The sequence below is a fragment of the Apodemus sylvaticus genome, chromosome 7 (assembly GCF_947179515.1).
Source record: "Apodemus sylvaticus chromosome 7, mApoSyl1.1, whole genome shotgun sequence".
Classification (NCBI taxonomy): domain Eukaryota; kingdom Metazoa; phylum Chordata; class Mammalia; order Rodentia; family Muridae; genus Apodemus; species Apodemus sylvaticus.
Genome location: NC_067478.1, coordinates 107,951,819 through 107,978,099, shown reverse-complemented (window position 1 = coordinate 107,978,099; position 26,281 = coordinate 107,951,819). Strand labels below are relative to the sequence as shown.

Here is a 26,281-nt window from a genome sequence, read left to right as displayed (position 1 = left end):
GTTTAGAGAGGGAAGAAAATGTAACAAAATTACCCTCAGAAAGATATTTGTAAGAATGTGAACCTATATGGCATATTTTGTGATTAATATTGAAGATTCTAATTCTAAAGAACAAAAACATTTTTTATATATGTTGTAATAGTCAAGATTAGGAAGCGTGGAAATTTTAATGAAGTCTTCAGAATAGACTTCTAAGTTCAGATGTATTTGGTATAAAACAATATGCTAGATATTGTCATGGACCTACAAAATCTATTTTTGGTTAGGTAATTTTCTAAGTTTTCATTATTGTTCTAACCTATAGGTAATTAATTCCAGATCTGTATCAGGAATAAAATCTAATACTTAATGAGTCACTGTTGTCACCTTCTAGCTAATACTGTAAGTGCTGTGAATGTCTATTAATTTACTTGATCCTTAGTCTTACAACTTTATGTGATTGATGGTAGTAATATCTCACTTCACAAATGCAACTGTTGAAACAGAAACTGTATTGTGCCCTGAGATGATGTAATATATGGAAGAGACAAGTTTCAACTCCAAGCTGTAGTGTGTCCACTCCCTTTTACACACACATGCACACAAACACATATCCTGTAGGTGTTTAATGACTGTTAGTTGAATAGACTAATCAGATGATAAAATTGGATCCTGTGAATGGCAATAGTTTACAGTTTTTGGATCTTTTTCATTAGTTGCTGACTTCTTTGTATTTAATCATGTATGTATACTCAGAATTTTATAGGCTAGAGATGGGAAATATCTGTATAAATAAACTCATCAAAGTATATAAAAACTTAATTTTCTTATAAAGGCAATAAGTAACTTAAACTTTTAAAAAATGGTACTGTGGGTTGAACCTGGAGTCTTGAAATGCTAACTAGTCACTTTGCCACTTACAGCCTCAGTGTTCATAATCTTTTTAAATACAAAAAATGTCTTAAAATATAAGCTTTTCTATTACCATTAAAGGAGTAGAAAGATTTGTTAATAAGAGAACCAGACACTATTTGGAGCAGATTTGTTTTATGTATGTTATGTGTATGTACACTATGTGCATGTTCAGAGGTTTAGAAAAGGGTGTCATATCTTCTGCAACTAGAGTTACAGTTACTTGTATGTCACCTGTAGCTGCTAGTAACCAAACCTGGTTCCTAGACAACATACATTCTTAACTGCCGAGCCGTTCAATACTCTAGCCTCTGGTTGTTTCTGTTTAGTGACATATCATTAATTATTATTATTAATTATTATCTTAATGTCATTTGTTTCTGTTTATGACATGTATCATTAATTATTATGAAAAAGCCGAGAATGAATTAAAAATAATTTAAGAAGTAGATTTGACCAGATTATCCTTTGATAACCAAATGAAAATTTTAAAGTCTGAACTTCTTAGACTTTTGTTTTATAATCAAACACTGATGAATAGTTAAACTCTTTTCTTTATTGATACTTAGTTTTTAATATCCATAGACCTCATACTTAATATTTAATTGGTATCCTCAAATATTCTAATTGCTATTAGATAAATATGCTTATATTTGGGATACTCAGTTTTCACTGATCATATAACTCAAGGTCAGAGCAGTTTAAATAGCATGGTAAGTTCAAGGCTTACCTAAGAGATAGGAAACAAGCCTTCCATAGACAGGTATGTTCAGATTGCTTGTTTTCTTTTCCCCAGTTTCAATTCTTTCCTCAAATTTCAATATCTTCCCGATAATAAACTAGTTTCATTTAAAAAAAAAAAACCCTTGATTGCAGTAAACATATAATGTTCAGTTTGTTAGCTACATGAAATACAACTAAATATTCAGTTCCTTGATCACACTCATCAACAGTCCAAGAGGTAAGTAACCATGTAATCAAGAATTGCTGTATTGGACAGTATAGGTAAAGACCAATCTTGTCATCTCAGAAGCCACTTTTTACATGCCTGTGATCACATTTGCTCCTTAAATCTGGTAATCTTAACGTCATTTTAGGTATTTGACTCTCAAAGATTGAGTACAAGTGTTGGTTTCTTTAAGTTAACTTAGCCCCTGGGAGAAGTATTTCGCTCTTGAAGCAGTGTTTGTTTTCACTCAGACATTGGAAGGTAGATACCACAGAATATGCTTTGGATAAATGATAAATACCTTCAGCAATACATTTGGGACCTGCAGAAAATCTATTGCCAGGAACTAGAGCTATAGTTTGAGGCTCTTTTCCTACAACACTAAAACTTCTAAAGACACTTTAAGATGAGTTTGCCATACCATTTACATGTAGTTTTCTTTCAAGTAACTAGGTCTCTAATGGCCATAATTAAGATTTTAAGATGTTATTTTTAAGATATTTGGGGCTGGAAAAATGTCTCAGTGATTAAAAGTAGTTTTGGTGCTAGTATGAAAATTTGAGTTGTGATCTGGATCCAAAACCCTTGTAAAGAGGTAGTGGGTGTGGCAGAGACAAAGTGACTACCCAGACCAGTGATGTCAGTGAGCTCTGGGTTCAATTAAGAGACCCTGTCTCAGTGCATGAACGATTCCCGCATCTATCTGCCTTGGGCCTCCACAGCCATGTATGTACCATGCCCACCACACCCCCACCGCTGCCGTGTGTGTGTGTGTGTGTGTGTGTGTGTGTGTGTGTGAGAGAGAGAGAGAGAGAGAGAGAGAGAGAGAATGCATTCAGGTGGTTTGATTTAATTTGCAGTCAGCTTCCAAAATTGGTTTTGAGAAACTTGAGTGTTCTTGCCTCTTGTAATAGAAAACAACTCATATAATCCATAATTAACATGTACAACAATGACTCTTACAGGTGGAGCAATCCAAAGTTTTAATCAAAGAAGGTGGTGTTCAGTTGCTGCTGACGATAGTTGATACTCCAGGATTCGGAGATGCAGTGGATAATAGTAATTGGTAAGATTAGTGGTTTTTCCTCATTGTTTCCCAGTATAGTTAGACCTTTTCCTCTTCTTTAATCCTATCAGGTGGGAGGCAGATGCAGGCATTATCTTTTGAGTTCAAGGCAAGCCTGGACTATATACATAGCAAGTTCCAGGCTAGTCAGAAATATACAGTGAGACCTTGCCTTACAAACAAAAACAAAAAGAGAATAACAAAAATGTAACAGTGAGAATCATTAATATTAAATGATTAGGGCTTGTACCAACTTTGCTGTATTTCTTACTTGCTTTCTGGATTGGTTTGGATTCTTGTGTCTTTTATTCTCTTTTGGTGTTATGAGACGATCTTTTTGGGTTCTAAGATAGTTGAGAATTTAAATCCTTTTGCTTCAGCCTTTGAATTTTCTCTATACAGTGGAATAATGCCACTTATATATATATATATGTATAAGTATATACACATCTATTACTATTATAATATATTAATACCTCTTATATTTATATAAATTATAAATTTAAACCTTTTAACAAATTTTGTTATATAAATTATATTTCATAACTAAGTTTTTAGACTTTAATTTTTTGGTGTTATAGATAAATTAAACACTCATGGAACTACAATTCACATTGAAGTTAAGTTTTAGTTAATTAACATTTTTTCAACTCTTAAAATATACCCAGTAAATGTATCAGGTTCTTTTTTATTGTTTAATCTTTGTTGGAAATTTAAAACTGTGGATGCAGTTTTTCTTTTTCAGATTGTAAAATATTTATCATTGATATAATTATTAATGTAAATAATTACTAATTATCAAAGTTTTTTCACACATTTTTTTAAATATGACTGATAATAATGAATCAAGATATACTTCATGTAGTTTTATCTATTTTTTTTTCTGTGTGTGTGTAGGGGATTGGTGTTTTCATGGTGTTTTATATACATGTATGTATGTATGTATGTATGTACATTCAAATGTAGATGCCCAAGGTCTAGGTTAGCGTCTCCTTGATTGCTGTCTACCTTTTAATTTTTGAGACTGGGTGAAGCCTATCAGTTTAGCTAGGCCAACTGGTCAGTGAGCTCCAGGGATCCATCTCTACCTCACACCGTCCTTCACGTTTGGGGTAACAGGCACTTGCCACTATGCCTAGCTTTTTACATGGTTGTAAGGATTATAGTACAAGTCCTCATGCTTTATTTAGTGGTTGAACCATCTCCCTAATCCTAATTTTTACCTACTTTTGAATTAGTATGTAGAAAAATTTGAGATGTTTTCTACTGGTGAATTATTTTATCAAATTAAAACTACTATCCTTTAATTGTCAGTTAGTTTCTTTATAGGATTGCAACTTAATTGTTCTGTTTGTCTGCATTATACAGCTGGCAGCCTGTTATCGACTACATTGATAGTAAATTTGAAGATTACTTAAATGCAGAATCTCGAGTGAACAGACGTCAGATGCCTGATAACAGGGTGCAGTGTTGTTTATACTTCATTGCTCCTTCAGGACATGGGTCAGTACCTTGATGCTTTGCTTTGCTACATCATTGTTTTTATTGTGTATAATTACTCCTCTTATATGCATGTTTTAGAATAATGATGTCGGAGTACTTGAAACTAGATCCTTTATAAAATAACCAAATTCCATGTAAAGTGGCTTGTTTAAGTCCTAGGTAGGAAGCATTTCCAGTTTCCAGTCTGAGTTTTGAGATCTTAAAACTAATAGCTTTTTGAAGTTTTTGTTTTAACCTCACTTTTATAAGAGGTTGAACCACCAAATTAAAAAGACAGCCACAATTTTTGAATTTATAGAGATTCTAGTAAACGCCAATGTAACAACTTATAAACAAAGTAGCTTCTTATAAACCTATTAGAAAAGTTAATAAAAAATAAGCCTAAGTGCCAATAGTTTCTTATGCTATTTTTTTTCAGTAAGTGGTTTGTTATAACTTAACTGTGAAGATCATTTTAAGTCAGTTTTAACTATTTTAAGTAGTTAAGACTAAACTATTAAGACATTCGCCTGATACTATCTTCTTGATAGTAACTAACCCATTCTTCAAAAACAGAACAAAAGCTCTCTACTCTTCCACTATTTGGGGTAGATACATGTTACGATTAGCTATTAATATTCCCATTAATCTTCACCTTTTTTTTTTTTTTTGTCCATGGGGGCATAAATCACAGCCTAATTTAACCACCTAACTTGGCAATTCTACCTTCTCTGCCAGAAGGAACTAGACTATTATATGATATAAAACTATGTAGTAATAGTAGTAGTAGTTGTTGTATCCCGTATTCAAATTAGAGTAGTATACCCTCCTTCCCTCTTCTGCTTTTGGTTTCTCTTCCTTTGTCCTACTGTAATGCTTGCTTTCAGTCTGATAGCACAGGGAGCCATAGTTATGGGATCACTATTTGTGGGAAGATTAGAAAGGTTTCTTTTATGCTTAATATTATGCCTTATTTTCAGAAGTTTATATCACTAAACCAGCATCTACTTATAAGACTCATTTTTGTTTTTTTGTTTTGTTTGTTTTAGAAATGTGACATGTCAGCAGGCTCTGATGGCACATACCTCATCTCAGTACTCAGAAAACTGAAGCTAAAAGATTACAAATTCAAGACCAGCCTAGGCTATGTTTTTGGTAGCAAGATCCTATCAAAAGAAAAAAAATGCTAAAAATAGATAAAAACAAAACAAAACAAAACCATGTACTAGAATATAGCTCAGTTCAAAGATCTGCAATCAATCCTCAGGACAGCTAATTCTTCACCCCTGTCTACTTCTTAGAAACCAAACCCCCAAACTGTCACACAATCACTTCATATACGGCTTTCTGTGAGCATGTAGTTAGCTCTTGAATTTATGTGTCTTAAATCATTCTAGTCTTTCTTTCTTTCTTTCTTTCTTTCTTTCTTTCTTTCTTTCTTTCTTTCTTTCTTTCTTTCTTTCTTTCTTTCTTTCTCTCTCTCTCTTTCTTTTCTTTCTTTCTCTCTTTCTCTCTTTCTTTCTTTCTTTCTTTCTTTCTTTCTTTCTTTCTTTCTTTCTTTCTTTCTTCCTTCCTTCCTTCCTTCCTTCCTTCCTTCCTTTCCTTCCTTTCCTTCCCTTTCCTTCCCTTTCCTTCCCTTTCCTTCCCTTTCCTTCCCTTTCCTTCCCTTTCCTTCCCTTTCCTTCCCTTTCCTTCCCTTTCCTTCCCTTTCCTTCCCTTTCCTTCCCTTTCCTTCCCTTTCCTTCCCTTTCCTTCCCTTTCCTTCCCTTTCCTTCCCTTTCCTTCCCTTTCCTTCCCTTTCCTTCCCTTTCCTTCCTTTCCTTCCTTTCCTTCCCTTCCTTTCCTTCCTTTCCTTTCCTTTCCTTTCTTTCCTTTCCTCCCATCCTTCCTTTCCTCCCTTCCTTTCCTTCCCTTCCTTTCCTTCCCTTCCTTTCCTTTCTTTCCTTTCCTTTCTTTCCTTTTCTTTTGTCGGGTGGGTTTTTTTTTTTTTTTTTTTCTGTGTAGCCCTGGCTGTCCTGGAACTTGCTCTGTAGACCAGGCTGGCCTCAAACTCCTAGAGATCCACCTCCCTCTGCCTTCTGAGTACTAGGATTAAAGGTATATGCCACCACTGTCCAGTCCTAGTAACTTTTTATTAGCACAGTTTTAGGAGTCAGCCTGATAATATCATCTACATTTAGTAGAAATGAGTGAGCTTATAACAAGTCTGGACTCTTTCCAAGTGTTATGATTCTCATGAAATTACATTCTTATTTTCCTTTGAGGGTAATTTTTATCTCTTAAAATTACATGGGAAATAAGAGTTTTTTTTTTTAAAGAAATGAAATTATAATTCAAATTATAGATATGGCTTTAATCCATTTCTTGATTTTCACAAGGGAAAATTTTTATTTCCTATATCTATTCCTAAATAGTTGACTAGCTTAATAATTTTTAGAGATAGAGCAACATTTTTCCTGTTGATTTGCAATACTTATAGATTAAATTAAAGACTGTGGCAGTGAATTTGGTATCAGATTACAAATGGCCTGCTCTCTGAAAGCTGAAAATGCATACAATCTGGCAAAGGAAACACAGGTCTTCAGTGAGTCCCTCAGTTCTGTACAATACAGTATCAGTTCCTTCTTCCATCACCTACTTGTGTCATTACTGGATATTAGGCGATTTAAATTTCATTTTTTATTGTTTCATTTGTCTTGTTCACTGTTCAGTAACTGCTATTAAAAGCTAGCTTTTGGATATTAAAATGCTGTTTTATCCTTTTAATATTGATTGCCACTTTAAACAAAGATCACTCAATGAGTTTTATTTGGAAATATATGTAGTTAATGTTTGTTGTTTGGTTTGAAATTATGTTGCGGGCTTTCAAGTAAAATAACCTTTTCCCTTAATGCAGGTTTGTCTTCTAGAAATTGTATATAAAGGTCTTTTTATTGTTTCAAAACTAATTTGTCCAACTGAACATGTAATCTCTTCAGGGTTGGCTCTATAGTAGGTTCAAGTTTCGCCTGGGTCTTTAAGACCGTGTTTTAATCCTGCCCCTGCACACACACACTTTGAATTCTTATATTAATTTGATCTTAGAAAACTAAATGGGCACAGAAAATATTTTAGCCACCATATGATTAACATGTTGAATTAATGGTTTTTGCTGTTAACTCTCTTTGTAAGCGGCTGATATTTTTATACTAATTCAAGAGTATGGAAGAGTTTTATGGAGGTTTTTACCCTTTTCCCTACAATTTAATTTTCAATGTTCTTTGGTCCTGATTTTATTTATTATTTTATCATATTTCAACTGTATAAACCAGTCTATCCTGGAATGTGCTTTGAGCTCCCACTTTCCTCCATTTCCCCAGTGCTACAGATACCAGCACACACTCCTGTGACTGCTGGAGCCCTTTCTTTATGCTTAAGACATTGACTTCCCTGAGTTTCTGCCACAGCTATTATATGTACCTTCCTCTTTAAAAGTTGTGATGCTTATGCTAAATGCATAGTATTTAAATAATAGAATTAAAGCAGAACTTGGGTATTGCTTTTAAATATAATATCCTTGTGTTTAAGTATAAAAACTGAAAATTTTATGATGATGTTTTATACTGTTCGCTGTTAAGATTCTGTTAAAAACTAAATTTTGCCTTTATCACTGTTTATAACAGTGAATTGTAACAAAATTCAGCCATTCTTTAATTTTTCTCATTGTTCCTTATATAGTTAAGGAATATCCTTTGGGATCACATTTCCATTATCTTGACATATTACTGTGGAACATTAATTATAGTCCCTAGAACATTTTAAGTATACAGACTCAGTCTTCACTGTGGTTTCTAAAAGACTTGAGAAAATGGCAGCCTTTTACTTCTTTTGTCAACAAATATTTGGGAACCTTTTGCCCCTTTGCTGGGTGCTAAAAAACACAGATGAATGAGATAAAAGCACTCAACTAAAAGGATTTTTTTTTTCATGTTAGAATGGGAAAACAAACACAGGGTAAATATTTCCTAACACAGCACATGAAATGCTGAGGCCTCTCTTCATCTAGAAAAGGATTTCCAGAGGGATTGGACTGTCAGCCATGTCTAAAAGAATGAATAAATACTAGGGAAGCAAAATAGGTGGAGTATGAAATTTAAGAGTGTTCCAGGCAGGGATGGTAGTAGCCTGTGACACTTTTCAAGTATAGCACTTTTGAAGAATTATGACAGGTTAAAAATGCTGGCACATTTCAAGTAGATTAAGGAGAGAATATCTGTCTTCACAATGTTGGTGAGTCACAGCAACTAAAGAATATGGCTTTTAGTAAGACTGTCAGTCAATGAATGATTCTGTCAGATTGAGGTAGTAGTTGTGTGGGTAGTATGCTAGGAAACCAGAAAGGCTTATGTAGTTCTCCACTGTTGAATTCTTGGTGGTCTGAATAAAGGGTCGAAAATGGGTAGGGTAGTATTTGTGTTAGTGCCTGTGTGTCTTTCATGCAGGCCTTGACAATCTCAGGAAATGAAGGATAAAAGAATGAGCAATCTTAGGTAGTGTTCCAGGATAAGTGTTTGAGAATATTGTGTAGTACTTACCATGCGCTGAGATAGAAAACATAGAAGAGGAGGGAAAAATGGAGATTCAGGTTGAGCTCTTGATTCTAAGGAACATGGCATATTGCAGGAGCATAAGCACTGAGTTAGACGATGTCTTGAACATCTGAGTGAAGTTTTGAATGGGTATAGTTTGGGGACTTATTGGCCCTAAATGACTGTAGTGATTTTAGTCACACAGAATATAGGGTTAACAAATGAAGATGACTTAGAACAAAAGTCTGGGAAGCATAAGTTAAAGATCAACCTTACAAGGCTAGAGAGATGGGCTGGCTCAGCAGTTAAGAGCACTGGCTGCTCTTTGAGAGGACTTGAGTTCAATTCCCAGCAATCACATGGTGGATCAACCCTCTGGGATCTGATGCCCTCTTCTGGTGTGTCTGAAGACAGCTACAGTGTACTCACATACATAAAATTAATAAATAATCCTTTAAATATCTGGCTTAAAGAGGATCCTGAAGATTCTAGAAGAGCTGGTGAGGGAATATATTTTAGATGCTGCATACTGGCCACATTAGATGGTAAGCACCACAGTGGAAGTATTTGGTTTTGAAAGTATAAGTGCTAGAACACAGCAGCCAGATTGTCATAAACAGAGGCATATCGAAGACTGACTTTTAGTATTTTGTCTGAGAAAGATAGTTGACAGCAAGTATTGCATATATCAAAAGAGGACTAAAATTTTTCATGGATTAAAAAATTTAACCACCTTGTGAACCTTAATAAATATAAAGCAGATTCTAGGAAATACTATTAGGAGCATTTCTGGTTTTTCCAATTCCTCTTTAGGGCTAAAACCCAATGACCAGGGTATTTCACAGGCAAGAGTCAAAAAGCTTCCTTAACCACTCCATTGCTTCTTAAAGTTATGTTCTGTCTGTTGGCTCACCCAATACATCGTCAGAGTGTTTCTGATAAGTAAAGTAGCTTGTTGTATTAGTTGTTGAAGATGTGAAGAATTTTTTCTCAGATGAATTTAGTCATCTTAAATACTATATATTTCAGACTTAAACCATTGGATATTGAGTTCATGAAACGTTTACATGAAAAAGTGAATATCATCCCATTAATTGCCAAAGCAGACACACTTACACCAGAGGAATGCCAACAGTTTAAAAAGCAGGTAAGAATTAATTAACTTATATGTTTTCCAGCTGTTCTTGTAATTAATAGCTTTTTAGAACAATATAGTCCATTTATCTTTTGCTTATTCTTACAAGCTTATGCTTTTTCTATTTTCTCCTGAATCTTAATTTTGTTTGTATTACTTAAAGCTTTCTCTCCTAAACTCGTTATTGCAGTAATATTCTTAATGATATATTTTTCTCATCTTATTGTGGTTGTATTGTTACCTATTGCACTTTCAAAATCTAAGGTAAATTTCTGAAAGTCTGTCTTTTCCAATACTTTTTTTTTTTTTAATTTTATTTTAGGACAATATTTTAAAAATAACAGCAACTTTGTATTATATTCAAAATAGACTTTAGATTTGTTATCTCATTATCTTTATAGGTTTCTGTGTAACAAAATACCTTTTTAAAATGAATTTTAGAATACTTCAAAACTTGTTACAGTAAGAAAAACCTGTTAAAATTTGCTTTGAAGTGGTGTTACATTCTTAGAAATTTTGACATCTTAAACAGGTTTTCCTAATATTCTCAGCACAGGTGTGTTTCTTCTCTTCCTTTAGCCTCTTCCATGCTTTTTTCTCCTCTGCTTTCACTTCCTGTTCATCATCTTCTTTTTCCTCATTTCTCATTTTACCCTTCCTCTTCCTCTTTTCCATTTTTCTTATTTCTTCATTGTTGTTACTTGAGACAGGATGGTCTATAAACTGGACTGGATGCAGCATCATGGCAGTCTTCCTGTCTCTACTCTTAAGTTTCTTCCTTGAAAAATCTGTATCTCTCTATGAATTTCTTGTGACAAGTTAGAGGTGAAAGGATGGGTTAGTACTGAGTTCTACTTTCAGATTGATCACAAGCCTGTCTCCCTTCCTCTCTTTCTTTCACTGAACACTGAATCCAAGTCCTTTCGCCCATATACTTTAGCTCTGTGTTATTTTTCTAGTCTCAAATTTCTGTTCTGTATGCTTAGAGCCTTGTTTCTTACCTATAGAATCATTCAGAGATTTTTTTCAAAATCATTATCCCTACCAATTAGTTCTATAGAGGAAGTTGGGGTCTTAGCATTTATTTTGAAAATGCTTCTTTATATAAGTTTACTGTGTAACTTCTGACCAAGGACCACTACTGTTAAAGCTAGTAGCTATTTTATCTGTTGTTTGTTTTATTAAAGACAGGGTCTCTAGCTTTGACTTTATAGATCAGAATTTATGGAACTTACTCTATAGAGCAGGCTGCCCCCCAGCTTTCAGAGATTTGCCTGCCTCAGTTGGCCTTCTGAGTGCTGGGATTGAAAGCATGAGCTATCATGCATGGCATCACTTATTTCACTGTTTATCCTTTGAGATCTGGTCTCACTGTGTAGGTCTGGTCTGCCTGGAACCTATTTAGACTAGGATGGCCTCAAATCAGAGATCCACTTCCCTTCTAAGTGCTGTGATTAACGGCATGTGCCACTTCACCCAGCCATTATTTTGTGTTAAAGTTCATATATATACCCAGTGATAAAGATAATGGTCTTATTGATGGGCATTGATAATTTAACTTGTTCTTTTTTGAGTTAGACTCTCACCTGCAGCCTAGGCTAGCAAGGAACTCTCAGTCCTCTTGTTTCAGCTTCCCACATACGAGTATTACAGACACGTACCACCATGCAGAGCTTTCTTCTGTTTATTTCTGTATGGTAGTCATATAACTCACATTGTTTATAGTCATTTTATTGCTGTTAGAGACTCAGTGAGAATAGCAGTGTAATGAAAGTGCAGCTAGGAAAGGTGGTAGGAGAACGGGAAGAGATGACATTGTATGGGGAGGTGACAGTTTCCTGCATGTCTGTATTCTCTTGACCTTGAAATCTGCTTGGATAAGATTTGATTTGAACCAAATTAGTAATTCTGATATTACTAAGTCTTGAGCTTCTTTATTTCTACTCTGTTTTCTTCTTGCTTGCTTGCTTACTTGCTTTAGATTCATCCCTATGCAATTTATCCATGTAATGAATTTTTTTGTTAAAGTGTTAAATCTTTATCCTGTGACTGTTGTGTTTTTTACTTGCCCTTGCAACAATTTTGAGGTGACTTTAGGCTCTGTTGTTTCAGCTTTCAAAGTTAAGTTATATGAAGAAAAATAATCTTCACTTTAAATAAAGGACCAAAAGCCATTATATAGTAGAGACCAGCTGATTAAATACCATTGCAATTGTAAAATAGTCTGTCATTATTTCAAATTCATATATGATTCATACTTCTGAAATAATTGAATTTAAAATATTTTAAATTTCATTTCACTATTTCTCCCTGTGTATACGGGTTAAGGAAGGGAGGAAGGTGCATGCCTTGTAGTACTTGTGGAGGTTGGAAAGGAATTTTGTAAAATCAGTTCTCTTTCTGTTCTTTCTCCTTCTACTTTGCATGGTAGGCACCTTTACTTTCCCTGTTCCCCTGTAAAGGGTTTTGGTATTTAAATACGAACAAGAAAGCACTAGAGGTCTCATATTAAAAAAAAAAAAACCCAATAAATATTTAGTAAAAATACTGCTAATGTCATAATCATGTGTGGTGCCTGTTCCTCCCTCTGTTTTAGATAATGAAAGAAATCCAAGAACATAAAATTAAAATATATGAATTTCCAGAAACAGATGATGAAGAAGAGAATAAACTGGTTAAGAAGATAAAGGTGGGTTCCTTTCTCTGCATAATAAACTGTTTGACTCTTCTGATTGTGCTCAAATATGAAAGACCAAAAGTCTTAATATTTGGCTTTTTTTTTTTTGGTTTTTCGAGACAGGGTTTCTCTGTATAGCCCTGGCTGTCCTGGAACTCACTCTGTAGACCAGGCTGGCCTCGAAATCAGAATTCCGCCTGCTTCTGCCTCCCAGAGTGCTGGGATTACAGGCATGTGCCACCACTGCCTGGCTTGGCTTTTTTTTTAAGAGCCTGATACAACTTGTTTCTTTTTATAAAAGTCAACAAGCACTCTACATCATTTTAATTTTGTGGTGTTTGTTTTGTTTTGCTTTGTTTTGTTTTTCTTCCCAAGACAGGGTTCTTCTGTATAGCCTGGCCATCTTAGAACCAGCTTTGTAGACCAGGATGGCCTTGAAGCTCAGAGATTATTCACCTGCCTCTGTTTCCCAGATGGTGGGACCAGCACACCTGGCTTTTTAATTTTGTATGTTTAAATTTATACTTGTTTTTGAGTACCTGGAACCAAAATGGTTTAGTGAATACTGGTCTTATGTACATGCATAATATAATTACTGTATAATTGATAGAATATTTATGTCTGATCAATGAAGAATTATGGAAGTTTTGCAAAATAGCCTATAATTCGGGGAGATACAAACAATTGGGAAGTTATACTCTGCATTAAAATGGGTGAATACATATTTGACAAGTGGGTGTGAGGTTCTGACTAGTTTAGAAAATGACATTTCCTGCATATCATATTGTTAAGGATAATAATGAGATAGATTTGTGGTCCTCTCTTTTCTTTTTCAATATCAATGTATTTTTTTCATTCTGTGTCAAATATGGGATGGTTTTTAGAGTAATATTTGGCAACTAATTTGACCAATACATAGTACATTATTATTCTTTTTTGTTAAAGGGTCTGGGGTGAGGTTAAGATCACCTGGAGCTTGAGGTAAGGGTGATTGTAAGGCACCATGTGGATGCTGGGAATCGAACCCAGGTCCTCAGTAAGAACAGCCAGTGCTCTAAACTGCTGAGCCATCACCCCAGGCCCCATAGTACATTATTCTTAAAATTTCACCTAAAAAGCAATTATTCATCACATACTTTGGTAATACTGTTTGAGCAACCATTTTCTGGATAATCATTGCTTGGCTGGTAAGAGTGAATATAGATAATTTTTTGTTAATATGTTGAATATTATAAATAATTATTATTGAATCATGAGTACTGTAGAAATGTGTTTACAATATCACTTTATTTTATAGGACCGTTTACCTCTTGCTGTGGTAGGTAGTAATACTATCATTGAAGTTAATGGCAAAAGAGTCAGAGGAAGGCAGTATCCTTGGGGTGTGGCTGAAGGTAAGGTTCTTTTCAGTGGATAACTTAATGTAAGGTCTCATAAAATGTGTACTGTAGTAAGTAATATAAAATACATGGTGTATAATACATTGTAGGTTGTCAATGATAGTTTTTATTTCATTTTCCTACTCTTCATTTTTCTGTTAAGGAGAATTTGGTTTCTCAGATGACCTAAGTCAGGGAAGTATATGTTAATATTTCAAGTTGTAATACTTCTCAGTCATTTGTCATTGTCTCAATCTCCTGGGCCTGTGCAACCTTCACTCCGGTTTCTCTCTCTTGCTTGAAAGCATTTTATAGGATCTAATAAATCTTTGGAAATGGAGCAATTTGTAGAGAGCTAGTCACAGTCATGTGACTAGTTCGTGCCTTTTCTTTCCTCAAGAAAAGGTCACTTTTTTCAGTATGATTCCTACTGTGTTAGTTTTCAGTGCCAGTAAACCCCTCCCCCCCCCCCCCCCCCCCCCCGACAGGGTTTCTCTGTGTAGCCCTGGCTGTCCTGGAACTCACTCTGTAGACCAGGCTGGCCTTGAATTCAGAAATCCACCTGCCTCTGCCTCCCAGAGTGCTGGGATTACAGGTGTGCGCCACCACTGCCTGGCCTGCCAGTAAACTCTTTAGTGATAACATCAAACCTCAGAAATCTTATTAGCAACAGAAGTATTTTCATAATTTTGTGTTATAGTAGTTTTATATTCAGTCTTCTGTATTGTACTGAGTTGGAGTTGCTGTTTCCTCTATTATGTGCTGATATTTTAAATGGTTGGGTAATTTTTATAAAATCACACCAAGTTACTGTTTTTATTTGTGATTTTACCCAAGGATCGTCAACTTTGTTCCCAGGTGACCTATAATTAAGGCTTTACAAGTTTTATGTCCCTTAGAAGTATACTCTGAAGCAATTGCTTTATTTATGCAATTATTATTTTTTTCCCATTCCCTTGCTTTATCCTCATTTAGTGTTCCTGTTGATACTCTTTCTTTCTTTCTTTCTTTCTTTCTTTCTTTCTTTCTTTCTTTCTTTCTTTCTTTCTTTCTTTCTTTCTTTCTTTCTTTCTTTCTTTCTTTCTTCCTTCCTTCCTTCCTTCCTTCCTTCCTTCCTTCCTTCCTTCCTTTCCTTTTCCTTTTCCTTTTCCTTTTCCTTTTCCTTTTCCTTTTCCTTTTCCTTTTCCTTCTTTCTTTCTTTCTTTCTCTCTTTCTTTCTCTCTTTCTTTCTCTCTTTCTTTCTCTCTTTCTTTCTCTCTTTCTCTCTTTCTTTCTTTCAAATAAAGAATCTTAAAGCCCTTGAGTAGCCTTTTCATTTTGGTTGTCTCAAGGAGGTTTTTATATATTCTCCCTCAGCCACAACACTTAAGATTTTTTTTTTTAAAGATTTATTTATTTGTTATATATGTAAGTACACTGTAGCTGTCTTCAGATACTCCAGAAGAGGGCATCAGACCTCATTACGGATGGTTGTGAGCCACCATGTGGTAGCTGGGATTTGAACTCAGGACCTTTGGAAGAGCAGACAGTGCCCTTAACCACTGGGCCATCTCACCAGCCCCAACACTAAAATTTTTTAATGAATCATGTAATAAATACATTCTATACTGATATGGAGAAAGTAGATCTTTCTTTGAAATTATCAGTGTTTGTTTCCAGAGAGTTCACTGGAACTCTCTGGAGTATCACTGAGGATTAAGCTGCATGAAGAAGAGCTAAGGGGATGGATATCTGAAAACGTGAGGACTGGAGTTCTGATGAAAAAGCCTTATGGGCCTGGCATTCCTCTGTAATCACAGTGATCTGGTGGTAGAGACAGGACCCATCAAGGAAGCTAGGTGACCCAATTACTGAGCTGCAGGTTTGTCAAGAGACTCTGCCTCTGTAAATAAAATTGAGAGCGGAAATAAGGAGGAGGCAGGTGATGTTAAGCGTTCATTCACAGATATACATAAATGCATCCACACATACATCTGACACACATGCACATTCACAAAGAAAAATTTAAGAATAGGAATGTGATGTTTTTATAATGCTCCAGTAGTAGTATTAAGATTTCTTTGTCTGTTGTTCCTTGTTAGTTGCATTGTATAGTTCTGTGTTAGTATTAAGCCTCAATAAAAGTCGAATCTAGGTGGTTTACATATTCTTTCCTTGGTTTTATTTCCATATTCCTTTGAAAAGATAAACTTTATTAAAATTAACGTGTGGTCTGTTTTCTTTTACTTCTTTTCTACAGTTGAAAATGGTGAACATTGTGATTTTACAATTCTAAGAAATATGTTGATAAGGTAAGTGTAGGAGCAGCCATGAAAGCAGCACAGGGTCTTAGCACCCAGTGGAAGTTAAAGTTCAGAAGACTGACTTTGTCTTCTATAAGTGGAGCTACTGTGTGTGACATCTTTGCTCCTATTGACTTGTAAATAATGTGTGGCAATAATTGATACCATTTATCCAAGATTTTAGTCAGTAGCTGCTTTGAATGTGCATAGCTTCAGAACTGGTAAGGTGGACTCCCTAGTATTGCAGAGGAATTTGACCATGCTTGCAGGAGGATTTAATAACCATATCAGCAAGATACTTCATGCACATATTCATGTAAATATAATTCTGCTATTAGACTGAAGAGATGGCTCACCAGTTAACATCACTGGCTGCTCTTCGGAAGGACCTGGGTCTGATGCTTTGTAGCTCACACTCTCTAACTCCAGGGAATCCGATAAACTCTGGCTGCCATAGCAACAGGCACACAAGTGGTACACAGGCATACGTGTGGGCCAAACACCCATACACGTAACATATAAGTAAATTTTCTAGTGGATTTGCCATAAGAAGCATGGATGTTTTATATAGCTACTGGTTGCTTGATAAATATTTGAAGGAAGGAGATGTAAATGATAGTTACCTAATGCCTGTTTCTATAAGTCTCTTGCAAGTACTTAAAATCTTACAGGCTAACGTTGGGAATCATGCTTGACAATCACAGACAGTATTTTAGTGACATGGATAACCACCATACTAAATGACACTAGTACAGTAGTTTAAAATATATTAATTTATTCATAAATTTATTTTATTTTTAAGGGATATAATGATAAAATTAGATTTAAATTAAGAAAATACCATGTTTTTCTTTCATTTTTAATTTTAGTGAAGTTGTATTTAATGTTTCATGCAGTCCAGCCTGGCCTTGGATTTTGTATATAGCTAACGCTGGCCTTGTATAATTCATCCTGCAGCCTCCACTTCCCAAATGTTGGGAATACAGATGTGCACCACCACACTCTGCTACAAATATTGTTTCATGTTAGCATCATAAAATTCTCTTTATTCTACACCTGGAGAAACTCACACAGTGATAAATTCTTAAATATTGTTTGTCTTCTGAATGTTGTTATTATGCTTTTTAAAGTTCCCACTTTCTAGTATTTATCTGAAGCAAGAGTATAAAAGAAATATATCTTTATGTTAAAGAAGAGCTCACAATCTAGCTAAATATGTAATTTGGTATCACTCATGACTTATACCAGTTTCAAAAGATTTAACAAATTAGTGTGAGCTGTTCCCTTTCACTTGCCAGGTGTTCTCGGAGCTGGGACCTGCCCAGTCTGACTAACATAGAAGGAATAGAAGCTTAGGTATAACTGTTGTGGCTAGACGAGAAAATGAGTGTGGTGGTAGACAGGAAAATCAAACTTAGTACTAAGACAAACTTTGAGAAGTGCATAGGAATGTCAGAAGATGAACAGGATAATTAAGTTACCTGTGTTCATGACATGTGAGGTAAGGTACTTCATAATAAATGGGATTTGGGTGTGAGGGAAGGACAAAGCACTGTATCTTTATTTTTGTTGAAGTTGTGATAAAATGATAAAGATGATATATATTGGAAGTTCGAAGTGTAGTGGGGAATGAGGAAAGGGAGGATATTACTCAGTCTTTATTATCTCTAATCATTAAATCATTGTGTCATCATATCCTATAAATTGTATACTTTATTCCTTGTACTTGATTTTTATATACAACAGAAAGGTTGCCCAAAACCATACATTCACTGGACATCTTTGATAAACAGGAAGTTATTTTAAATTCAGAATTCCTAGTTGGTAAACAATCTAATCTGTTATTTTAAGGGTCCATGTATAAACTAACCTGGTGAAGCTCAGTATTACCATGATAACAATTGCATCGAGGAAAGCAGTTTCTGTTAGGTACAAGCTTCAATAGCAACCCACGTTTCCCTATTAAACTATTTCTTTGTGGAAAGTTTATTCTTTGAGTGATGTCCCTTGAAAGCTCATCTGGAATCTAAATTTGTTTGTCTTCATCTACCAATGAAGACATGTGAATACCATTTTTCGTAATATTTTAACTCTGAAATTTTGTCTTGGTGAAATTGTTAATTGTGTCAAAGCCTTTTTAACATAAACTCTTGCTGTTTATGACAGAACACACATGCAGGACTTGAAAGATGTTACCAATAACGTACACTATGAGAACTACAGAAGCAGAAAGCTAGCAGCGGTGACTTACAACGGAGTGGATAACAACAAGACCAAAGGGCAGCTTACCAAGTATGTAATAGCTTTCTCCAGGGAAAACAACTAGTTCATTTCCTTTCTGGACGTTCTTGTTACTTAGCTAGAATATTTGGGCGATAATTCTCTATATATAACAGCAGAAAACTATGCTGTTAAGATTTGTCTTGGTAGGGTTTTTTTTTTTTTATTATGTCTTACTGATATTACTAATTGTTGGAATGATTATTGTTCTGTTCTTTAAGAACTATATGTGTTCTTGTCATTTGCCAATCATCTTTATAATTCATATAACACACAGCTAAACAGATGAATATAGTTTTGAAGAGAAAGTTATAAGCAATTTCTTGGGCTGGCAAGATGGCTCAGCCTGGGGATGCATTTTGTTGTGTGATGGAGTTTTTATCATTGCAGCTTGAGGATCATAGTTGAAGTTGATTGATGACTTTTATCCTGGCAGCATGCATATCGTCCTAGTGTAGATTAAACATCTAGTTGAGTTCCAGAGAGATTTTTTCATGTTCTTTGATTCAAGTTTGTGATGTCTTCAGCAATATGATCTCACCATCAAATCTGGAGAGTAAATAACATTGGCAATGTCCTGTAATTTGTATGCTTAGGGGACTTTTATGGGGTCCCCATTGCTCACAACTCAAAAGGGGGGTAATCCAATCCTGATACAGGGGTGATTAAGTTATTTGGTAGCATGTGGTGTCTCTTTGGAGCATTGCCCTCAATTACAGGGTGCCTTCATTGAACATCCTTTTATATGTGTACATTTTAGAAAGCATCTACAGTACATTTTTGTTTGGCTTTTTCAAAAGGCCTTTAATGTTATCTTTCCTCATACTTTCTTCCTGTGCTTCCCCTACCATACCCCTATTTCTCTTTCATTTAGGGATAGTCTTCCTTTCTCCCTTTATAACACTGTATTTTATTTCACCTTCTTCAAAAGATCTCTGTGAGCTTTAATGTTCATAGACTGAATTAGTTTTTTATTTAATTCTTTAACATCTATTCTAGCATTTCAAAAACATTTTATGTTTAACTTATTGAAAATGTTTAAAGCTTAACTCAATAAAATATTTAAGTGAATGGATTTTCATCAGCATTAAACTTATAAAGAACATAAAAGTAGTCTGCATGACATAAATGGTGTTTTAGGTCTTAGATGGTAGTTATCTTCAGCATATCAATTGAGTTTCATAAATAAATTATAACAAATGTACTTGTGACATTAGTTGTTATCCTAGAGATTATAATACTTGAAATTTTAGTAAAACTAAGCATGTTCTCTACATACTGACTTTATTAGCTAAGTTATTTTTTTTCTCCCACTGATTTTTTTTTCCTCTTTAAAGGATAATAAATCATGTGACTTTCTGTAGTTTTTTTATGATGTATTTTGGGACTGTTCCTTTTTGGTTTTCCTTGTACAGTTTATTTCAAATATAACATTGTCTTAGTTCTGGTTTCTGTTGGCTGTGACCAAAAGCAACTTGGGGAGGGAAGGTTTTATTTATACTACCTTAATCCAGTTCATCATTGTAGGAAATCGGGACAGCCACTCAAAACAAGGCAGGAACTTTAAGGCAAGAAGCCAGGGAAGAGTGCTGCTTACGGCACTTACGTGTCACTCCTTAATGGTTTTCTCAACTTACCATCTTATATAAACCAGGACCAGTCCAGAGTGGCACCACCCACAGTGGGCTGTGCTCCCCCATCAATCACTAATTAAAGAAAATGACCTACAGGCTTACTTAAAGTCTAATCTTATGGAGGAGTTTCTCAATTCAGGTCTCCTACTCTCAGCTGGCTTTAGCTGTGTCAAGTTACATAAAAACTAGCCAGAACAATCATCTTTAGAACTAAGGTACACAAGATTTAGAGTTTTATTCTTAGGCTTTACTTCATAGTAATCATTTGTAGAGATTGAAGTTTAAATAAAACACTAATGATGAGAGTGTTAACTTCTATGGTTATGAGCATATTTATACTTTTTACAGTTTCTGAAGGATTCTTCACCCATATGTATTATATAAGACTTGGAATCTCTGTCTAAAATGATGTAAATATTTTTATGCATTCAAATGATAATGGTATCTGTAACATCTCATTGTTCCCATCAGCTCATGGACAATTTAGTATTGCAGTTTTGACTTACAACACCGTAGTGATTATTTCTAACTGTTGGTGGCAGGAGCCCTCTGGCACAGATGGAGGAAGAAAGAAGGGAACATGTAGCCAAGATGAAGAAGATGGAGATGGAGATGGAGCAGGTGTTTGAGATGAAGGTCAAAGAAAAAGTTCAAAAACTGAAGGACTCTGAAGCAGAGGTAATCAGTTTAATTAGCAGTCTGTCAGTATTCCTTTTAATTAATATATTTATTAAAGTTTAAATTACATCTGTATACACTTTCAGAAATAATATACAAATATAGTAAAATAGAAGAATGAAAGTAACTATTTTTATTTTAAGAATATATTTATGTAAGGGCTTCTAAGCAGTATACTGAGTGGGAAGACAAACACAAACTAGTCTTCTGACAATAAATTATTAGTTATAATGAACAGTAAAAAATATAACCCATTTCCTAAACAAACTAGCATTTATACCACTTGACAGTTAATGCCAGGAACAGTGCCCTCCTGCTAGACTTGTGAAGATACCTGGAACAGGTCCCTTTCCCAGTTGCCTACTTGTCTCTTCCTACTTCAGAGAACCCCACTCCACAATGCTTACCAACATCTGTCAGATAAAGTCTGTAAAGCTTTCTAATTACATATGTAAAATATTTTAATATATACAAATAAATTATAGACACCTCTTTAGCCTTGGTTAATATAATTTGTTCTTGAATCATTCTGCTAGAAATACTTGGTATGTAATTGCTAATACTTAGCAACATAGTATGTCATGAGCAGTACAAAGTTTCTGATGTGTTATGCCATCTACTATGGACATAATAAGAATAGGTATTACTGCCCATTTTCACTTGCACAGATGTGAGGAGGGATGAAATATATTAGTCAACACCGCAGGTGCATAAGCCAGCATAACAACAATTTGTACATGTTTTGGTTGTTGTTGCTGCCCTAGATAACTCAGAACGTCTAGTTTTAAACATAACTTACATACTTTTAAAAGATTTAGTTAATTATTTTTTTGTGTTGGGGTGAATGCATATCATGGCATCAGGGTGGAGGTTAGAAGACAGCTAGTAAAGCCACTTTCCTCCTCCTACCACGGGGGTTCTGGGGATTAAGCCTGGGTGATCGGGCCTGGTGGGCAGCCACCTTTACAGCTGAGCATCTATCTTTTAGGCCTGTTGCCTTTTTTAATACTTGAAAAAATTTCAGCTTCCTAATACATCTGACCTAAAGATTTCTTAGAAAGAACTGATTGTGACCTTTGGAAATTATTTATTTGTAAAATTTAAATGTTGGTTATTTGTAAAGAATAAACAGCTTTAAGCCTACTTCACAGCTTGAAAAAATATAACTATGAATTCATTTCAGTTCTGTGTGTCCTCTCCTTTATATGCTATCTCTCTTTCCCAGAGGAAATGACTCTTCTGAATTATGTGTATTATGTGATTTGCGATTGCTTTTTATTCTTATACCAACTCTTTGGTACAAAATTTGCGTTCTCTTGTTTTCCATTTTCTTAGTTAATTGCTGTCATGAAGAAGGTTTCATCTCAGATTTGACTCACCTTGGAATAAATTTCTTTTATAGGAATTAGGTGAAATCTTTGCAATAGGAATAAATAAAAAATTGCTTTTGAAGGTATACAAAACATCCATTAGATGTATACTTTTTGGTCTGTAGCTCACCTGCTGTGAGCCAGCACTTCTTATGCAGCATTAGAATCACTAGGACCTACCTGTTGAAATCCAGATCTCTACATTATAACACCTGAAGGCTTTAACCCACTACATCTAGATTAAAGTTGAGGATTCAGTATTTTTAGCAAGCACCCCAGATAAAGTTTGTATGAAGAACAATGTTGAGGAGCCACTCCCTTAGAGGAATTGGGAAACATCCCCTACCGGATCCATTTGGAAATAGATCCTTCACTACCTGCCCTACCTGTTGCCTCAGATTTCTGAACCTGGAATTAGGAAACTTGGGAATAAGTTCTTTATATTGTCACCCTCTGAACTATAGTCCATAGCTATTTCTTTGTAAAAAAGAATGATGCTTTTTCTGTACTTTCCTCATATTTGTGAACCTAAAAAAATAGCAGTTGTTTATTATAAAATATACACAAATATAAATTTGTTGGATTTTTAAAAAAAAAAAAAGGTTACTTTATATTTTCTAAGGCAATTCTTTGAAGTCATTGGCTTTTGGGGTGGCATATTCCACAGTGGAAGGAATCTCAGCAGTGCTTCCCGATGGCACTCTGATGTTGTGACACAGACACACATTTTTGACACAATATCTACCTACATGTCTTAAGCAGCTTACGTCATCTATGATTCTTATTTAGCTCCAACGGCGCCATGAGCAAATGAAAAAGAATTTAGAAGCACAGCACAAAGAATTAGAGGAAAAGCGTCGTCAGTTTGAAGAAGAAAAAGCAAACTGGGAAGCTCAACAACGTATTTTAGAGCAACAGAACTCTTCAAGGTAACTAATATCAGGATACCTAAGAAATAGATATTTTAAAGAACTTTTTATCCATTTTTTTTAAAAATTAAAACCCCATATTGTATTATACATCTCATTCTTAGTTTTCTATTTAAGAGAAAGTTAATTTAGGGCTTATGTTCATGGCAAGAGCACGGATGGCGGCACCCCGGCAGCACTAGAGCAGTAGGGAGAGCTCACATCCTGACGCAGAGCTAGAGATAGAGGGAGCTAACTGGGGATGGTGTGGGCTCTTGAAACTTCAGTCTGCTCCCAGTGACACTCTCTTTACAAGGCCACATCACCTAATCCTTCCCAAGTCCTTACACCAGCTGGGTGCCAAGTATTCAAATAAGAACATGAGCACCTACAGGGGCATTCTCATAATCATCACAATCCCCCAGTCAGCTGGTTTCATGGCAGATGTTTTTAATTTCATTTGGTGTGCTGAAATAGTGTTTTCTTCAGCTCGGATGTTTTTATGGGCTTTTAAATGATGCTTCAGTAGCATCATAACAATGTCTACAGTTAGCTTATCAGAATTGATTTTCTTACCTCCTTACTTCAGGTATTGGATATAATGATGGTTTGGGGTGCTGGGATTGAACCTGGGGTCTTGCACACACTAGGTAGGAACTCTACTTCCCAGCCCTTAGGAGGTGCTTTAATTATGTCTTTGGAATAAATTCCTTAAGGTAAATAAGAGATATATAACTTGTTATACATCTAATCATTTCCTCCTCTTAATTTATACAAACCTCAGTAGTCTTTGGTTTTCTTTTGAAAATTAGTATCATTTAACATTGAAATGTGATATCCCTTTGAGGAGTCTTTAATATGTTCTCATAGCTAGGCACTTAGCTTAGCCATTTCTCCAGCACCTTCCTATGAATTGTCTGTTCAAAGAAGAAACTACATTTGTCAAAGCAGATATGTCTAAAAAATGCAGCTGGCAGTAGAAGGGGCACCAGAGTAAGTCTAAGTTTCTACAACTTTAATTTTAGGGAAAAAAATTCTTATAAATTGAAATAAAATAGATCCTTACTGTGTGGTTTTACTGCTTTTTTAAAAATACTGCCATTTGTTCTCTAGTATTTATAGTGTCCCTCACCTTACTGTTTTCTTGTCCCTTAGAACCTTGGAAAAGAACAAGAAGAAAGGCAAGATCTTTTAAACTCCACTGACCACCAGTTATGTATTAGTTGCCAATATGCCAGCTTGGACATCAGTGTTTGTTGGATCCGTTTGACCAATTTGCACCAATTTTATCCATAATGATGGATTTAACAGCATGACAAAAAAATATTTTTTTGTTGTTGTTCTCGAAGGAGATTAAGATGCCTTGAATTGTCTAGGATATTGTGTACTTAGAAAATAACAGCTCTAAGTACCTTTCTACATTTTTCTTTTTTTTTTTTTAAATTAAAAAGATGTCTTCAGTTTAATGCAAGAAAACATTTTACTGTTGTACAATCATGTTCTGGTGGTTTGATTGTTTACAGAATATTCTAAAATAAAAGGACTCTGGAAGGTTTTCATTGAGGATAAATTGCCATAATATGATGCAAACTCTGCTTCTCTATGATAATTATAATACAGAGGCTCCATTCGATGCAGCCTATACAATAATGTATTTAGTCTAACACAGTGGACCCTATTTTTTGACACTTCCATTGTTTAAAAGTACACATGGAAAAAACCTATATGCTTACAGTGCACCTAGAGCTTTTTATAACAGCCTTTTTTGTTTGTTTGTTTGTTTGTTTGTTTTGGATTCTTTAAATATATAAATATATTATTCTCATTTAGTGCCCCTTTAGCCAGAATCTCATTACTGCTTCATTTTTGTAATAACATTTAATTTAGATATTTTCCATATATTGGCCCTGCTAAAATAGAATATAGCATCTCTCATATGGTAGGAACCAATGGGGAAACTTTCCTTTAACTCCCTTTTTACACTTCATGGTAAGTAGCAGGAGGAAAATGCATTTGTAGATCATTTCTAGGCAAATTGTGAAGCTAACGACCAGCCTGTTTCTACCTATACTCAGTCTTGTTTTACTAGAAATGGGAATCATGGCCTCTTGAAGAGAAAAAAAGTCACCATTCTGCATTTAGCTGTATCTATATATTGCATACCTGTATTTTTTTGTTTGTATTGTAAAAAAAAATTCACATAATAAACAATGTTGTGATGTAACCGAGTGCAGTGTCTTGCATATTCTGTAGTAGACTGACAAGTTGGGAAGAAACTTGAGTCCCCTCTGAGGGGCCTGCTGCATGTCCATCTTGGTAAGAATGTGCATGAGCCAGTTCTCAGCGCCAGCAGCACCTCAGCTCTCACTAGTGCTCGTTGGAAAGTCACTTCTGGGACTGTTTTCCCATTCACTTGGATTATATGTGCCCTGGAAGCTTGCTGAGACTATTGCATCTTAGGGTAAGAGTATAGTGCTATCTTTTTGTTTGTTTGTTTGGTTTGGTTTGCTTTTTTCTGTTTTTTTTTCTTTCTTTTTAAACTAAGGTCAAAATACTTGACTTTGCTCAGGTTTTTAAATTAATGACCAAAGCTGATTCTAATTAGTAGTTTTTATTTTAGAACTTTAAGACTCAAGTCATATGCTTGAAAGATGCTTACTGCTTTTCATAAATACTTAGTTCTGTATTTTAAAACATTAGTTAGAAATACTCTTCATATTACAGAATCGTTATCTAAAAATTCACCTAAAGGTGGCTATTTTAAAAGTAGAATATACAAGTTATTTCAAACATTATTTAAGAAAACCCAATAAACATTAAGAGATGACCATTGTTAATTTGAAATTACCTTATTATTTATTTTAATACTAAAATACCATCTACTTTTGGAAAACATAACATACTATATGTGGCTTTTTGAAAATAAAAGTATAGTGATACTGGTTGTGGTAGTGAAACGGTATCCCAGCTTTGAGGAAGCAG

General features: G+C 34.9%; 1 protein-coding gene across 1 annotated transcript in view; it reads left to right on the top strand.

The window, feature by feature from the left end:
- Positions 1-25,527, top strand: part of Septin7 (septin 7) — a 42,258-nt gene extending 16,731 nt beyond the window's left edge. Inside the window, exons 3-12 of the mRNA XM_052189388.1 lie at positions 2,806-2,906; positions 4,275-4,409; positions 9,986-10,103; positions 12,688-12,780; positions 14,066-14,162; positions 16,387-16,438; positions 18,596-18,721; positions 20,886-21,021; positions 23,181-23,320; positions 24,455-25,527. Of these exons, the coding sequence (XP_052045348.1) occupies positions 2,806-2,906; positions 4,275-4,409; positions 9,986-10,103; positions 12,688-12,780; positions 14,066-14,162; positions 16,387-16,438; positions 18,596-18,721; positions 20,886-21,021; positions 23,181-23,320; positions 24,455-24,494 (1,038 nt within the window). The 3' untranslated portion in view covers positions 24,495-25,527. The remainder of the gene's footprint in view (positions 1-2,805; positions 2,907-4,274; positions 4,410-9,985; positions 10,104-12,687; positions 12,781-14,065; positions 14,163-16,386; positions 16,439-18,595; positions 18,722-20,885; positions 21,022-23,180; positions 23,321-24,454) is intronic.
- The last annotated feature ends 754 nt before the right edge of the window (positions 25,528-26,281 follow it).